Source organism: Pogoniulus pusillus, chromosome 27 (genome assembly GCF_015220805.1).
Source record: "Pogoniulus pusillus isolate bPogPus1 chromosome 27, bPogPus1.pri, whole genome shotgun sequence".
Classification (NCBI taxonomy): Eukaryota; Metazoa; Chordata; class Aves; order Piciformes; family Lybiidae; genus Pogoniulus; species Pogoniulus pusillus.
Window position 1 is genome coordinate 18,838,577 of NC_087290.1, and position 18,049 is coordinate 18,856,625.

General features: G+C 46.2%; 1 protein-coding gene across 1 annotated transcript in view; it reads left to right on the top strand.

Moving 5' to 3' along the window:
- Window positions 1-18,049, top strand: part of TRHDE (thyrotropin releasing hormone degrading enzyme) — a 212,249-nt gene that overhangs the window by 101,723 nt on the left and 92,477 nt on the right. The window contains exon 7 of the mRNA XM_064166663.1: window positions 15,253-15,318. Within this exon, the coding sequence (XP_064022733.1) occupies window positions 15,253-15,318 (66 nt within the window). The remainder of the gene's footprint in view (window positions 1-15,252; window positions 15,319-18,049) is intronic.

Here is an 18,049-nt window from a genome sequence, read left to right on the forward strand (position 1 = left end):
CAAAATGGCTCTGCCCCACTTACAAATACAGGGCAGCCTGGAGCCCTGGGGGTGTCTGTGCTACTCATGGTGGTGGGGTAGGAATTCAAGATAGTCCCTGGCTCCTTTGCAGCAGTGTTGGAACTGTTCTGTGTCTTGAGAGCTGTTGAAAGGCCTCCAGATCTTCCCAGGCTCTAGCAGGATGCTGGGAAAGAGGGAAACAATCTCTGACCTGATCCTTATTCCCCTTGGCATGGAGGCTTGCAGAGGTGCAGGCAGGATCTCTTGCAGATGGGCAGAGAGCACAGTGTCGGTGGCACTTCTCACCGTGTCGTGAGGCACTTAATGCCTTCTCCTGGGAAACTTGAGGTTTCCAGGTACTTCAAGCCCAAAACATCAGGGCTAAGCTGGTCTGAGGCACAAGGCAGACCAGAACACATTGTCCAAGCTGAGAGCAGTGAGGCTGAAGCAGAGCAGAACAAGCAGAGCAAAGCAGCACATACTGAGACAGAGGCAGAGCAGTGATGCAGAGGCAGCAGCACAACTGCTTGCAACTTAGCTCTGGTTCTGTTATTTGCCACAGTGCAGTGGCTCTCTTGGCCACAGAGATTCACCAATCAGATGGCATTTGCCACACTGACCATATTAGGTGAACCCAGGGCTTGCTCATCCTTACTTGTGCAAGGCACCAGCAAGTACCTAAACACCTGTGATGAGTACCTGTTTAGCACTTTGGGAGGGGACATAATGCCCCAAGCCTTTTTTTTCCTCCTGCCCTTGCTTCCCCCATCGGCAGAAGGGTGAGGCAAGCCAGGATATCTAATAGGCCTCTTAGCCTTCCAGGGCACTTTGTCCTCTCTAGAGAGCTTGTCAAGTGCCAAAGTAAAATGCACCTTTATTTTTTCCCTTCTTTTTTCCTATGCATGAGAATTTTTCTGTCCCTGGCGAAAGCTCTGAATTCCTCACGGAAGAGTGAGAGTGGAGGAGCTGCCCTGTGAGATGGCAGAGGGATGTGCAGTTCATGGAGGCAGTTTCAAATTGCATTTCAATAACTAGAAAGCCTGAAGGGCTTTTGTGCAGGAGTGGGAGGGCTGCACACTTCCACCTGCTCTGTCGTGTGCCTAGGCTTGATGTCAGCACATGGCCCAAGAGCTGGTGGCCTCCGTCGGACTGGCTGATGGTTCTCTGCTCTGATGTGTGACACCTTGCTTTAGTTTCATGACCAAAGATGTGTGATGCAGAGGCTGCTGCCTGCAGCCTTCTGCTCTGAAGGCTGTGCTGAAGCTGTCTGCTGGCAGTTCAGTCACAAGAGTCTTTTGACTATCAGCCCTTGTCTTTGATAATGACTTTGCTTTATGTCATTAGCTGCCTAGCATCAGCCTGGAGCAAGACAGCAGCAGCATAGTACTGACTTGCCTGTTGAGCCTCCAGCTTATCCAGGGCACATTTTGGGCTGAAAAGAGCTGTGTTCTCCAACACAGTCATCAGTTATTCCCAGTCAGCCTCAGTGTGATCCTCTTCCATGAAAGAAGGCCAATGGCATCTGGGCTTGGATTCAAAATGCTGTGGCCAGCAGGAGCAGGGAGGGGATTGTGGCCTTGGACTTGGCTCTGGGGAGGCCACACCTTGAGTGCTCTGTTCAGTTTTTGGGTACCTCAATACAAGAGAGATGTGGAGGTGCTGGAGCCAGGACAGAGGAGGGCAAGGAAGCTGAGGAAGGGCCTGCAGAATAAATCTGCTGAGGAGTGACTGAGGGAGCTGGGGATGGGCAGTGTGAAACAGAGGAGGCTGAAGGCAGAGCTCATGGCTGGCTGCAGCTACCTGGAAGGAGGTTGTGAAGAGGCTGCTGCTGGGCTCTGCTCACAGGTAACTGGAGACAGAACAAGAGGGAACAGCCTCAAGCTGAGGTTGGAGAGATTTAGATTGGACATTATGAGAAAGTTTTTCAGGGTGAGAGTGGTGAGGGAGTGGAATGAGCTGCCCAGGGAGGTGGTGGAGTCCCCAAGCTTGGATGTGTTGCAGAGTGGTTTGGCTGTGGTTCTTGGGGCTATGGTTGAAGGTGAATCTTGCAGAGTAGGGTTCTAGGTTGGGCTTGCTCCTGAGGGTCTCTGCCAGCCTGCCTGGGGCTGTGCTCTGTGCTTGGAGGCTGTTATGTCTTTAGGGACGGGCAGAGGAGAGCATGGGCACACGTCTGTGCCAGAGGAACGGGATAGAACGTGGCAAGCTCATAACACTGAGGAAACTGTTTTACAGTGCTGGAGTTGCTGAGAAGCCCAAGCAACGATTTGCAAACCCCCTTTGGAAGCATTACTCGTGGTCAATTAAGCTCTAATAGGCAGGAGCTTTGGGCATACTGAACTGTTCTCCTTGTTTTAATGTTCCAGTCGTATATTTCCTGGCGACAGCTGAACCTCGGTAGGTTCAGAGGCTTATCTCACATCAGCATCTTCATATTTCAAGCTAATTATTTTTTCTAATTAATATGGTAATAGTAATATCACACAGTCAACTGCAACACTTGACACTTATCTTTTCATCTTAGGAACACTTGCAAACATTAAGTGATTTTCATTTACATTGAAGTGATAAATAGAACAGTAGGGCACATCTGTGCACTGTCAGCTACTTCATGCAGGCTAACAGGATCACTCTGTTTCCTGTGCAGGTCAGAGTGCAGGCTCCGGTGTGCATCTGTCCATATAAATGTTCCTTTTCCAAAGAATCCCAGACCCTGGAGTGGCCTTGCAGGATCTGAAGGGGGCTCCAGAAGGGCTGGGGATGGACTACTGACAAGGTCTGGTAATTAGAGGATGAGGAGGAAGGGTTTGAGCTGGCAGAGGGGAGATTGAAAGTGGATGTGAGGAAGAAGTTGTCTGCAGTGAGGGTGGTGAGACACTGGCACAGGTTGCCCAGGGAGGCTGTGGAGCACAGAAGCACAGAATGGGATCAAAGATCACATTGGGTGCTTCTGTGCTCCACAACCTCCCCGGAGCTGTTGAAGTCCAGGCTGGATGAGGCCTTTGGGTTGGAGGATTTTTCTACTTCTTAACTTTTGTTGAAAGCATCCACCTTGTGCTCCCTGGGACACCTGGGATTGTCCATGTGATGATCTCTTTCTCTCTCTTCCTGGTTTTCTGCAGGATAATGAAAGGATGAAACTTTCTCCCCTCTGATTTTGGTGCAGTGAAATGACAGTCATAGAATGTTGTTGTCATTTCATTGCCTTTGCTGTCATCAACGTGGCAGAAATCAATTACACACCATTAAAGTGTCCATCCCTGCCAGACAATCAGCTGTCATTTTAAAGATATGCCTCTTTGTCTACACTTCAGAGATGACCATTCAGGCTCTGCTATTTAAATGCCTTGGAGATGAATGTATTTTTCATTTCATAGAAACACAGAACTTTAGAGGTTGGAATGGACCTGCAGAGATCAGCCAGTCCAACCCCCTGCCAAAGCAGCAGCACCCAGGGCAGTCCACACAGGAAGGCATCCAGGTGGGTTTGGAAAGGCTCCAGAGAAGGAGACTCCACAGCCTCTCTGGGCAGCCTGCTCCAGGCCTGTCTGGATGTGTTCCTGTGTGCCCTGAGCCTGGATGGTCCTGCTGTGGCAGGGGAGTTGGACTGGGTGATCTCTTTGGGTCCCTTCCAACCCCTGACATCTTCTGAGCCTGCGATTGCTAAGAAGAGGCTGAGACAGTTGGGGCTCTGCAGCCTGGAGAAGAGAAGGCTTCAAGGAGACCTTGGAGTGGTCTTCCAGTAACTGAAGGGGGCTGCAGGAGGGCTGGGGAGGGACTATTGACAAGGTCTGGTAATGAGAGGATGAGGAGGAATGGGTTTGAACTGACAGAGGGGAGATTGAAAGTGGATGTGAGGAAGAAGTTGTTTGCAGTGAAGGTGGTGAGACACTGGCACAGATTGCCCAGGGAGTTTGTGGAGCACAGAATGGGATCTTTGAATGTGATCAAAGATCCCATTCTGTGCTGCACAACCTCCGTGGAGATGTTCAGGACTAGGCTGGATGAGGCCTTGAGTGACCTGTTCTAGTGGGAGGTGTCCTTGCCTCTGGCTGGGGGTTGGAACTCCATCTGTAAGGTCCCTTCCAACCTAACCCATTCTATGATTCCTAGGGGAGGTGCTGCACTTGGTTGTCCTCAGTGATTGCACACATTAAGACATGTCAAGCCATAACCCCCTGCAGGAGAACATTGAAGGCTTCCATGGGCTGAGTGAAGGAGGTGCTACAGCCCCGCAGCACACAGTGTGTGCCTCTGAAGCTGTTTGCCTTCTCCAAAAGCATCATTCCAGTTGTTCTCCCATAGGAGCATTTCATCCTGCACTAGGGCCACAAATAGGTAGAAAAAGGGGAGAAAAAAAGACTGCTGGTAGATGATTCAAGGCCCTCAAGTTGCATCAGGGGGTGGGTATGTTCTCCCAGTGCAGCTGGAAGTGAGGTGGTGTCCTCCCACGGTGATGGGAAAAGTGGTTTTATCCCAAGTGCAGTAGGAAACACAGCCTGTTGAACACAAGAGAGGATCTGAGAAGTGTTACATCAAAGCAAGAAAAGAAGTCTGACAGCCTTTCCACACCAGAAATTACTGACAGCAGGAATCATAGCTCTGGAGAGCTGCAGCAACAGAGGAGCAGAGAGTGCAGCAAGAGTAACAGGAAGAGCAACAATCAGCAAGCAACGACTGGCAGCATAAAATGGAGAAACAAGGCAGCTGCAGCTCAGAGAGAGCAGCCAGACCCAGGCCAGCATGAGGGAGAGAGATCTCATACACAACTAAGGGAGTCACAGCCTGGGATGAGCAGTCACAGGCAGATAAGGGAAAGGATGAAAGGGCACCAAGGACACTGTAGAGAGGCAGATAATATCTGCAGTAATTTGTGTCAGCCTGCTGCAGGCTTTGAAGTGTGCTGGCTGAAGATGCTGGCAGCAGTCAGAGCAGGCAGGACCAGTGTGATGGAGTGAAGCTATGAAAGTTCCCCTGGTAGAAGATGTGGGAAACAGTAGTCAAAACAAGGGAAAAGGTGAGTGGGATAGAGAAGATTATTCCCATTTTTTGCCTCTCTGTGAGCAGAATGAAGCTCAGCAGCAAGACCAGGCCCTGGCCCTGGCTTTGCCATGTAAACATTTAATCATTTCCTAAAGCTTTGTGGTTTTCATTTCTTTTTCCTTCCTTCCCATGCCACATCTTTCCCTGCTTCCTGAGTCAAGTGGTGGAAGGAAGGTATATGTCTTGTTGGCAGTAAAGGGACACCATGCTCCCTGCCTGCCCCAAAGGCAGTTCTCTGGGTTAGGGAGTGTGTTCAGCTGAGAATTTGCACAAAGAGAAATGCTCTGCAGCCCTGCACTAACAGTCCTGGCACAGCAGGATCCAAGAAATGGCAGCCAGTGACTTGCTCACCCTTTGGAGTGTAGTTCTCTTTGAAGGGTCTCTGCCAGCCAGATGTTTTCTGTGGTGTTGTGATTTCCTCTTTTGAATGAGGTTCCTGTGGCCACCATGTAAACACTTCTACAAGTATCCATGGTACAAGGGAAAAGTCTTTGTGTGTGGTGTGTGTAAGCTGTGGAATTGGAGTTGCTTCTGTGCTTAAAAATACTTCAGTGTGGCCTGGACCAGGACCTTCCAGGTTGAGGCTCATACTGTCACCTTTTGTGTGGATACACTGCCTGGTGTGTGGATATGCTGCCTGGTGCATGCATACCTCTCTCCTTCCTTCCTTCTCTTCATGGCTTTTACTTGGGGTTTCCAAAGGAAAAGCCTCTAGGAATTAATTTAAACTTTGAATGTCTCTGCCACAGGGAGGGAATCAGAGGGACATGTTTAACTCATTGAAAGAAAGATGTTATTTCATGTAATGAAATAAGGAAGCACCCACACTCCTCAAATTCACATGCATTAAGCTTCATTTTTGTTGTAGTATGTGGTGAACACAGAAAATAGCCAAGCTGGTGCCTGCCAGTGCTCAGCTTCTGCAAGCAGAGTAGAGATTTAGTGTGGGTGATTCATGAGAGAGTCTAATTAATTCCCTGAACAAGAATTCCCTCTGCAGTTCCCAGAGATGAGATATTTTGGACACAGGCAGCGGAGTGATTCTAGAGAGGGCTTTGCATTACTTCTGCTCTTACAGCTTGATAGAAGGACAGAGATCTCCCAGGAGCCTGCTGCTGTGCCATGCTCTAGCTGTGTGAGCAGAGCACTCGTGGTCCATGGCTGTGAGAGCAAGTCTGCATGCTGTGAAAGCAGGTTGGGATGACCAAGGTAGGGAGATTAAATCCATTTCAGCATGACATTGTGAGTGGCAGCTGAGGAGTGGCTGAACTTCTCCCCTCAGGGAAAAGGGAGAAAGCAAGCAGAATCAGAGAGTCATGGAATCAGAGCTGGAAGGCACCACAAGGATCAGCCAGTCCCAACCCCCCTGCCATGGGCAGGGACACCCTACCCTAGATCAGGCTGTCCAGAGCCTCACCCAGCCTGGCCTTAAACACCTCCTCTTGAATTAGGAAGCCCAGAAGTAGACAGCACAGTGCTTCAGATGTGTTCTCACCAAGGCAGAGCACAGGGGCAGAACTCCTTCATGCACCCCAGGGCACCGTTGGCCAGGTTTGGAAATAATGAATTTCCAGACCTTTTATGCTCCTCTGTATCTACCTCTGAGCGAATTCTGCAGCTGTGACTTAGTCAAAACACTTTTTGTGTGTGTGTGTGGCTGTGGCTGTGGCTGTGTCTGTTAAATTACTCCAGGATTTGACAGATTTCATTTTGGGTTTTTAATTTTATGCAAGAGTTCTTTTTTAAATGTCACATTTATGCCACGTGTTTGATGCACATTGTTCTTTCATTTCAATTCCTGCTGTGTTTTCCCCAATAAGCTAAATTTCATGGAGCATCCAGCTGTGGTTGCTTAGTACCAACAAAGATGGATTGTTGTGGGGAACGTGACTTGGGTATTTCCTGGGGGGCTACTGCTCACAGCACAAAAACCAGCGAGGCAAGTGGCTGCCTGCTTGTGTGAGTGCTTGGTGATGTGCTCAGCTAGTGTTTGGAGTGAACTCAGAGGCACAGGGTTAGCTGAGTTTTGGAGAAATTAATGATGGTTGTGTCCAGGGACTTTGAGCTGAGCTTACATGAAGTGCCTCAAGATTGATTTAATTGTGGTTAGCCTTAGGAGTCTCTTTGACAGTGCTGTAAGAATTCAGCAAGGGCAAGGGCAGAGGCTGGCACCTGGGAGAGAACAACCCCAGGCAGCAGGATGGGCTGGGGACTGTCCTGTTGGAGAGCAGTGAAGGGGAAAAGGCCCTGGGGGTCCTAGTGGATGGGAGGTGAGCATGAGCCAGCAATGTGCTCTGGGGGCCAAGAAGGCCAATGGCATCCTGGGGTGGATTAGAAGGGCTGTGGGTAGGAGGTCCAGAGAGATTCTCCTCCTGCTCTGCTCTGCCCTGCTGAGGCTGCAGCTGGAATATTGTGTCCAGTTCTGTGCTTCTGTACTCTGCAGCCTCCCTGGGCAACCTGTGCCAGTGTCTCACCACCCTCACTGCAGACAACTTCTTCCTGATGTCCAGTTTCCATCTCCCCTCTGCCATTTCAAACTCATTCCTCATCCTGTCATGACCAGACCTTGTCAATAGTCCCTCCCCAGCCCTCCTGGAGCCCCCTTGAGATCCTGCAAGGCCACTCCAAGCTCTCCTCCAAGCCTTCTCTTCTCCAGGCTGCACAGCCCCAACTCTCTCAGCCTGTGCTCAGAGCAGAGCTGCTGCAGCCCTCTCAGCATCTTGGTGGCCTCCTCTGGACTGGCTCCAGCAGTTCCATGTCCTTCTTGGCCACTCAGAGTTGTAAGGGTGCAGCAGACAAGTGCAGTGAATTGTATGCAATTGATTTTCCTGCTGTAGAATGCATTGACTGCTGTGCTTGGCTGCTGCTTTGTAGCACACAGGTTGCAGGGACTATCAACATGAGGTGGATAGATGGGAAGCATTAACTAAATCAGCTGAGTTAGAAAGCCTACAGAGCTGGGTGGCACCCACCTGCACCTTCTGGAGGTAACCAGCTGGAGAGTTGCAGGACCTGTGTCTATGGGATGTTGAGTGTCCTTCAGAATGGCCACTGTGCCAGAGGATTGTGGGATGAGGTACAGAAAGGGCTCCAGGTACCCACGTCCTGGTGGGCAATGGATTACCCCTGGGGCAGCAATATCCCCTGGTGGCCAAGAAGGCCAATGGGATCCTGGAGTGCATTAAGCAGAGTGTGTCCAGCAGATCCAGGGAGGTTCTCCTCCCCCTCAGCTCTGCCCTGGGGAGACCTCATCGTGACTACTGCCTGCAGTTTGGGGCTCCCCAGTTGAAGAGGGACAAGGATCTGCTGGGGAGGGTCCAGAGGAGGACTACAAGAATATTGAGGGGATTGGAGCACTGCCTGGTGAGGAGAGGCTGAGGGACCTGGGGCTGTTTAGTCTGGAGAAGACTGAGAGTGATCTAATCAATGTCTATAACTATCTAAGGGCTGGGGGTCAGGAGAGGGGGACAGGCTCTGCTCACTGCTGCCTGGGATAGGACAAGCAGCAGTGGATGGAAGCTGCAGCACAGGAGGTTCCAGCTCAGCACAAGGGGGAACTTCTTGACTGGAAGGAGAAACTTATTTAGAGTGAGGGTCCCAGAGCCCTGGCACAGGCTGCCCAGAGAGGCTGTGGAGTCTCCTTCTGTGGAGCCTTTCCAGCCCTGTCTGGATGTGTTGCTGTGTGCCCTGAGCTAGGTTGTGTGGTCCTACTGCGGCAGGGGGGTTGGACTCAGTGGTCTCTTTGGGTCCCTTCCAACCCCTGGCATCCTGTGAGCCTTTGAGCCTGTGATCCTGGGAGCTCTAGGCTGATGAGCTTCACTTTCTTTTCTGGTGAGGAAAACTCTGTAGGATGTAAAGAGTGCATGGAGAAACACCTTGGAACTGCCTGGACATAACTGCTGCAGAGGGAGATTGTTTTTCTCCAGCCAGCTGGAGTCACATGAATAATGTGAATAAAACCTAATGTGATTAGGGCAAAGCACACAGCAGCCAGAGAGAGAGCAACCTTCATCTTCCTCTGCACAGATAGCAGCACACAGCAAAAGAGCTGTTGGGCCTCTCTCTGTGTCCCATTGTGCTGCCACGCAGCCATCCAGGCTGATTTGCAGCTCTCTGCCTAAGCACAGGGGAACGTCAATAAATCAGCTGCGTTCAGGGCTGCCTTCGCTCTGCTGCTTGCTGCTTTGCTCTCTTTCACTGCACTTTAGTTACTTCCTGTTGTTCAGTTTATTTCATTGCTCACATTTCATTAGTTTTATTTTATTTTCTTATTTAAAATGTTTACTTTGTTATTAAATGTAATTTATTTTTATTTCTTATGTGATAATTCACTTTATTTTGTTTTAATTTGCAATTTAATGTTATTATTGAATGTAATTTATTTCTATTCGTTTGATTATTCTATTTGGCAATTTAATATTATTATTAAATGCAATTTATTTTTATTTCTTATTTGATAATTTAGTTCATTATTTTATATTATTATTAGATGTAATTTATTTTTATTTAATTTTGCAATTTAAAATTCCTATTAAATGTAATTTATTTTTATTTATTTGATAACTTATTTTATTTTACAGTTTAATGTCGTTATTAAATGCAATTTTTTTATTTCTTATTTGATAATTTAGTTTATTATTTTATTTTATAATTAAACATAATGTATTTTTATTTTATTTTGCAATTTAAAATTCCTATTGAATGTAATTTATTTTTATTTATTTGATAATTTATTTTATTTTACAATTTAATGTCGTTATGAAATGCAATTTATTTTTATTTTTTATTTGATAATTTAGCTTATCATTTTATTTTATTATTAAATGTAATTTATTTTTATTGCTCATTTGATAATTTATGTTATTATTTTATTTTGCAATGTAGTGTTATTCTTAAATGTAATTTATTTTTATTTATTTGATTATTATTTTATTTTACAAATTAATGTTACTATTTAATGTAATTTATTTTTATTTCTTATTTGATAATTTAGTTTATTTTATTATTTAATTTATTTTTATTTATTTGCTATTTACTTTACAATTTCATTTTATTATTTCATTAATTTTCGTTTCCTGTTTTATAATTTATTTTATTTTATTTTACAATTTTATTTTATTTTATTATTTTATTTTTATTTATTTGATCTTTTATTGTTATTTATTTGATCTTTTATTTTACCATTTTATTCTTTATTTTTATTTCTTATTTGATAATTTATTTTATTATTTTATTTTTCAATTTAATGTTATTTTAAAATGTAATTTATTTTTCTTGCCTATTTGAGACTTTATTTTATTTTATTATTTAATTTCTTTTTATTTCTTATTTGATAATTTATTTTATTTTACAAATTTATTTTATTATTATATTTTTTTTTAAATTATTTTATATTACTATTTTATTACTTTATTTTAATTTCTTATTTGGATAATTTAATTTAGTTTATTTTACAAATTTATTTTATTATTTTATTTTTTATTTATTTGATATTTTATTTTACTCTTTTATTTTTATTTCTTATTTGAGAATTTATTTTATTTTACAAATTTATATTATTATTTTATTTATATTTATTTGATATTTTATTTTACTCTTTTATTATTTTATTTTTATTTATTTGATATTTTATTTTACTCTTTTATTATTTTATTTTTATTTCTTATTTGAGAATTTAATTTATTTTATTTTACAATTTTATTTTATTATTTTATTTTTATTTATTTGATATTTTATTTTCTATTTTATTATTTTATTTGTATTTCTTATTTGAGAATTTATTTTATTTTACCATTTTATTTCATTATTTATTTCCTTTTTCTTTATTTGTTATTTTATTTTACCATTTTATTTCATTATTTAATTTCTTTTTATTGATGTGATATTTTATTTTACCGTTTTATTTTATTATTTAATTTCAGTTTATTTATTTGATATTTTATTTCATCATTTTATTTCATCATTTATTTTTCTTTTTTGATAATGTATTTTATTTTATTTTACCATTTGATTTTATTATTTCATTTATTTTTATTTGTTTGCTATTTTATTTTACCATTTTATTTAATCATTTTTTTTTCCTTATTTGATGACTTTCTTATTTATTTTTAAATTTTATTTTATTGCTTCATTTTGGTTTATTTTATTACTTTATTTTTTTAAATTTGATTTAATTCCCTTTTTTTATTATGACTTCATTTTGGTTTATTTTATTCTTAATTTTAACTTTTCTTTTTTATTTTCTCACTTCTTTTATTTTATAAATATTATTTTTAAATAGTTTTTGTTTTATTTTATTATTTTAGTTTGTTTTGGTTTATTTTATTATTTTTTTGCATTTATTATTTTATTATTGTTTGTTTTTCCGTTTATTTCATTAAACAAACACCATGTATTTTATTTTCCAGTGAAAGAAGCAGCAGCAGAGTGGATGAGTGGAGGTTTGGTGGAGAATGAGCACAGGGCTGGGCGCTAGGCTGGGCTGGCTGAGCTTGGAGGTCTCTTCCCACCTGGCTGACTCTAGGATTCTATCCCCTTAGTTCAGTAACCTGTTTCGTGCTGGCAGCCCAATGAGTCTCTTCCCAGCACCTCTCTCCCTGCTTGCACACACTTTGGCTGCTCTGGTGCTGTTTTCCTGTGCCAGGATGCAGCCTGGGTTTAGTTAGATGTTAGCACCTGATAGATGCTGCTGCACTCTATGGATGGAAAGAGAGAGTGGACTTAGGTCCAGTTCTGGGTGCCTCAGTTCAAGGAGGACCTCAGGGAACTGCTTGAGAGAGCCCAGCACAGAGCCACAGCAGTGCTGAAGGCAGAGGAAGATCTTCCTTAGGAGGGGAGCCTGAGGCAGCTGGGGCTGTGCTGCTGGGAGAGGAGAGCCTGAGGGGGGAGCTCAGCAATGGTTCATGGCAGGAGGCTGGAGCCAGGCTCTGCTGGGTGATGCCCAGTGCCAGCAGAAGGGGCAATGGGTGGCAGCTGAGGCAGAGGAAGCTCCATGGAAACAGGAGGAGGATTTTTTCCCTGTGAGGGTGTCAGAAGCCTGGCAGAGGCTGCCCAGGGGGGCTGTGGAGTCTCCCTCTGTGGAGCTATTGCAGAGCTGCCTGGATGTGTTGCTGTGTGATCTGCTGTAGGTGATGCTGCTGTGACAGGGGCATTGGAGTGGCTGAGCTGTGGAGGTCCCTTCCAGCCCCTGCCACTCTGTGGTTCTGTGAACCAAACTTTAGCTACTTACAGTACCTGGATTCATCCTAGCCTTTTCTAAACAGACCAAGTGAGCTGTGGAGGTCCCTTCCAGCCCCTGGCATTCTGTGATTCTCTGATTCTTAGTGGAACTGTTTGACAAAATGAACATTTGCCCTCTTTTGCCAGAGGCCCAATAAGGACTTGGATTGAGGCAGGTTCAGAAAGTTAATCAAATTGCTTAATTTATGGCCGTGACAGAGGCAGCAGATTCAGGATTGGCAGTGATGAATGCACTGACTGCAAGGCGACCTCAGCACCAATAAATCCTGGGTGACATCTCACACAGTGGAGATGCCAACCTGTGCAGCAGCTCTGACAGCGACTAGAAACAGCAGGAGCAGTGAAACTATTGGAGGTGCAATCCTTACCCAGAAAGGCAACCCTGCCTTTGGAGGAGGAAACAGAGCAGCACAGCCTGCAGGCCAGCCTAGCCTCTGCTTTTCCCTTCCAGCTCCTGCTGCTGGCCTGCACTGCACCCCTGCTGCTGGTGTCCAAGCCCCTGCACACACATCTGCTGCAGCTGCTGCCCTTCTGCCCTAAGAGATCTTCCTCTTGTGGGCTTCACAGTCTGGCCCTGGCTGTGCCTGCCTTCTAGGTGGTGTTCAGCAGGGTTTAGGAGGAGAATTGATTGACATAGTCTGGCAGCTCATAGAATCATGCAGTCAGTCAGGGTTGGAAGGGACCACAAGGAGCAGCCAGTTCCAACCCCCTGCCATGCCCAGGGACACCTCACACTAGAGCAGGCTGCCCACAGCCTCAGCCAGCCTGGCCTGAAACACCTTCAGGGATGAGGCTCCCACCACCTTCCTTGGCAACCCCTGCCAGGCTCTCACCCCCCAGTCCTGTCACTCCCTGACAGCCTAAAAAGTCTCTCCCCATCTTTCTTGTAGCCCCTTTCAGATCCTGCAAGGCCACAATAAGGTCACCTGGGAGCATTCCCCTCTCCATATTGAGCAGCCCCAACTGCCTCAGGCTCTGCTCACAGCAGAGCAGCTCCAGCCCTCTGCTCATCCTCTTGGCCCTTCTCTGGTCCCCTTCCAGCACATCCATAGCCCTCATGTAACAGTGGCTCCAGAGGAGTTAACTTCAGCAGCAAGATTGCAGTTAAGCAGGCAGAGGTCTTCCTCTGGGCCCTCTGGCCCTCAGAATGTGCTTTGAAATTGGGCATTTGTGTTGTTGTGGCCTTACTTTATCAGTTTTAGCTGAAGCAGATCCATCTCCTCTTCACAGGGCTCCCTCCTTTCGGGCACCTGCAGCCCAGCTTCCCAGCTCTTCCTCTAACACACACAGAATCATAGAGTCATACAGTTGTCAGGGCTGGGAGGGACCCCAAGGGTCATCTAGCTCCAGGGATCATCTAGCTCCAACCCCCTGCCATGGGCAGGGACCCCTCACACTGGATCAGGTTGCCCAGAGACACATCCAGCCTGGCCTTAATCTCATGATGTGTTTTATTAGGGCAGCTGGGGGAAAGAGAGGAGCAAACCAAGGGATTTTCACCTTCACAGCCTTTCTGGTGACTCAGGTTTTGTCACCCCAACTGCATCAGCTGACCCCACCAAAACACCAGACCAACAAATGAACAAACCCCAACCCAACCAAGCAAACCCCCCAACCAAACCCAGCAGTGAAACAAACCCACCCCAAACAACAGGCCCCCACCCATGACTAAAGCCTTGGTATTGGAGGGACAAGACTCTTTTCTCCCCTATACTGTATAAAGGTCTCTAACTCTGGCCCTAGGCTGACCCAGCTAACAAGCACTGCTTGCAGAAGTGCAGCTCTGAACTGTGGGATGTGGAAGTGTCATCCAAAAGTACATTTTATTGTCTCTGGTGATTTTGCAAGCTGCTGGTTGCAAGTGGGCTTGGTCCCAAAACACAGCTTGGACCCAGGTTGCCTTCCTGTCCCACAGGCAGACATAGAGTCATAGAATCAACCAGCTTGGAAGAGACCTCTAAGATCATCCCACACTGCTAAAGAGAATTCCTCTGGGCACTTTCTTTTGCATAGGGAATGACTACAGGTGGCACTGGATGATCTTGGAGGTCTCTTCCAACCTGGCTGATTCTATGATTGCAGGATGCAGGTTGGAAAGGAAACAGAAAGTTATTTGTTATTCAGATCTAATGCAAGTGGCTCACTCAGGAAGCCAGGGAATTAAATTAATTGACAGGAGCTGTGACCTGTGTTGATGCCACAGGATCAGAAATGTAGGAGTGGGGCTTTGAAAGTAAGCTTCATTAAACCTGAGATCAAGGCTGCAACCATGTTACTGCACATTGGCATGGAGAGAATTAGGCTGAATGCCTTAACTCTGCATTTTGTAGATTTCAAAGATGAGTTCAGCTCCCATGTAAGTGGATTTTGCTCCTAGGTGTGGATGGTGTTTACCATGCTGGGTGATCTTGGGTGAATGTTTTCATAGAATCATGAATCAAGTAGCTTGGAAGGGACCTCCAAGCTCACCCAGCCCAACCTAGCACCCAGCCCTGGCCAAGCAACCAGACCATGGCACTAAGTGCCCCAGCCAGGCTTGGCTGCAACACCTCCAGGGGTGGTGCCTCCACCACCTCCCTGGGCAGCCCATTCCAATGCCAATCACTCTCTCTGCCAACAACTTCCTCCTAACACCCAGCCTGAACCTGCCCTGGCACAACTTGAGGCTCTGTCCCCTTGTTCTGTCCCTGGCTGCCTGGCAGCAGAGCCCAACCCCACCTGGCTGCTACCTGCCTTCAGTGTGTTTGTGACCTGCACATGGGGCAGGACATTAATATCAGTCTGCTTCCTCATTTTCCTTGTAGTCATTTGCATGATCTCCTTTCTCTTTTTCTTCCAGCACAGCTAAAGATGATAATTAATCACAGATTTCCAAGGAGGCAGGATGGGATGGAAGCTCCTCCTGCAGTTAATTCTGGTGTGATGCTGACCTGCAGAGGTGGTAACTTCTCATTCTCTTTGTTCCCCCCGCAGGGTGCAGCTCTCATTCGAATGCTGGCCAGCTTCATGGGTCACTCTGTGTTTCAGATGGGCTTACAAGTAAGTAAAAGCCTTTCTGTCTCTGTGTGCATTTGTGTCTCTTAGCAGTTTCTCTTGCTCTCTTCCTCTTTATTTTGCCTTGTAAAACCATGTTGGCATCTATCTGGGGGAATGTGTCTTTACCTCAGGACCATTTGAGACACCAACATTTCCTCCAAGCTGAGATGAATAGAGAATGCTGAGCTGTGTTCCACCTGTGGTGGTGTCCCCAGTTCTGCCTGTGCTCCTTGGTGTGTTGAGTGATGCTGCTTCAACTGGCAGCAATGTTATGCACATGTTGTGTCAGTTGCCATTTAAAGGCCATTTTGGCCATGTCACAGCTGTGTGAAGGGCTGCCTGAGGAAAGATGCTCAGAGGGCTGCAGTAGCTCTGCAATGAGGACAGGCTGAGAGAGTTGGGGCTGTGCAGCCTGGAGAAGAGAAGGCTTGGAGGAGAGCTTGGAGTGGCCTTGCAGGATCTCAAGGGGGCTGCAGGAGGGCTGTGGAGGGACTATTGACAAGGTCTGGTAATGACAGGAGGATGAGGAGGAATGGGTTTGAAGTGGCAGAGGGGAGACTGAAAGTGGATGTCAGGAAGAAGTTGTCTGCAGTGAGGGTGGGGAGACACTGGCACAGGTTGCCCAGGGACATTGCAGAGCACAGAAGCACAGAAGATGATCAAAGATCCCATTCTGTGCTTTTGTGCTCCACAGCCTCCTTGGAGGTGTTCAGGGCCAGGTTGGATGAGGCCTTGAGCAACCTGTTCTAGTGGGAGGTGTCCCTGCCTATGGCAGAGGGTTGGAACTGGCTGAGCTTTGATATCCCTTCCAACCTAAACCATTCCATTCTGTTCTTAAAGGAGCCTACAAGAAAGCTGGGGAGAGACTTTTTAGGCTGTCAGGGAGTGATAGCACTGGGGGTAATGGAACAAAGCTGGAAATGGGGAGATTCAGCCTGGAGGTTAGGAAGAAGTTGTTCAGCATGAGAGTGGTGAGAGCCTTGAAGGCATTGCCCAGGGAGGTGGTGGAAGCCTCCTGCCTGGCAGTGTTTAAGGCCAGGCTGGCTGAGGCTCTGGACAGCCTGCCCTAGTGTGAGGTGTCCCTGCCTATGGAAGGGGGCTTGGAACTGGCTGATCCATGTGGTCCCTTCCCACCCTGATTGATTGATTATTCTGTGATTCCTATTAAATGCAGCTTAGGGAGGTAACATTTCTGTACAAAGAGAAAGAAATCCAGCAAGCTGATTACCAAGGATGAACTCTTTTCAGCAATAAATCAGTGCAAATGAGTGTTTTGTATAAACTATTTAGAAACAAACAAGCCAGAGCACAAAAAAACAATGCAGCTCCCCCCATTCCATTGAAATCTGCTCGAGTAAATCATGTTAGGAGCAGCTGTGATTGATGAATTATGTATGATGCAGCCTGCTACTTAGAAGTGTCCTTTAAAGTAAATTGATGTTCACCTGAAACACAATTATGCTGGGCTGGGAAGAGCAATCCATCTTACCTGTTCTCACTAAGGTTTTTCATTTTGAAATTTAAATAAACTGCATCTGGGATCAGGTCATTTTTAACAAAAGAAATTGGAAGATAAAGAAAAAATATTAAGTATATATATGTGTATGTATATAAAGTTAAATAAAGAGATTGATTAGGGCAGGCAGGTGTGCTCCATGCAATAGGCAACCAAAGAATCCTAGGATCATAGAATCAGGCAGGTTGGAAGGGACCTCCAAGATCATCCAGTCCAACCTAGCACCCAGCCCTGGCCAGTCAAAAAGCTGCTGGGGAAATAGAGCTTTGTGGACAGGCTGCAGGACATGCAGGGTGTGCAATGCTTATTTGCAACACCTGTTTTGGGTCACTGTCTGAGTTGTAAGGGCAGGTCAGATCTGTTACATACTGCTCATGGCCAGGTAAAGAACCTTGAAAGCAAACCTTGCAAACAAATCTTGAAAGCAAACCTTGCAAACAAATCTTGAAAGCAAACCTTGCAAACAAATCTTGAAAGCAAACCTTGCAAACAAATCTTGAAAGCAAACCTTGCAAACAAGTCTCGTGCCACAAGCAGCTGGCAGCTGGCACTGGCGATGTGCCCCAGGGATCAGTGCTGGACCTGCTCCTGTTCAGTATCTTTATTGATGATCTGGATGAGGGGACTGAATCCAGCATCAGTAAGTTTGCAGATGACATCATGTTAGGACCAGGTGTTAATCCATAGGGAGGTAGGAGAGCCCTGCAGAGGGACCTGGCCAGGCTGCATGGGTGGACAGAGACCAAAGGGATGAGACTGAGCAAGGCCAAGTGCAGGGTTCTGCACTTTGGCCACAACAACCCCAAGCAGTGCTACAGGCTGGGGACAGAGTGGCTGAGAGCAGCCAGGCAGAGAGGGAGCTGGGGGTGCTGGGAGAGAGGAGCTGAACATGAGCCACAGTGTGCCCAGGAGGGCAGCAGAGCCAATGGCATCCTGGGCTGGCTCAGGAGCAGTGTGGGCAGCAGGACAAGGGAGGTTCTTGTGCCCCTGTGCTCAGCACTGCTCAGGCCACAGCTTGAATAGTGTGTCCAGTTCTGGGCTCCTGAATTGCAGAGAGCTGTTGAGGTGCTGGAAGGTGTTTGGAGAAGGGCAGCAAGGCTGGGGAGGGTCCTGGAGCACAGCCCTGTGAGGAGAGGCTGAGGGAGCTGGGGGTGTGCAGCCTCAAGTTGTGCCAAGGGAGGTCTAGTCTGGATGTTAGGAGGAAGTTGTTGTCAGAGA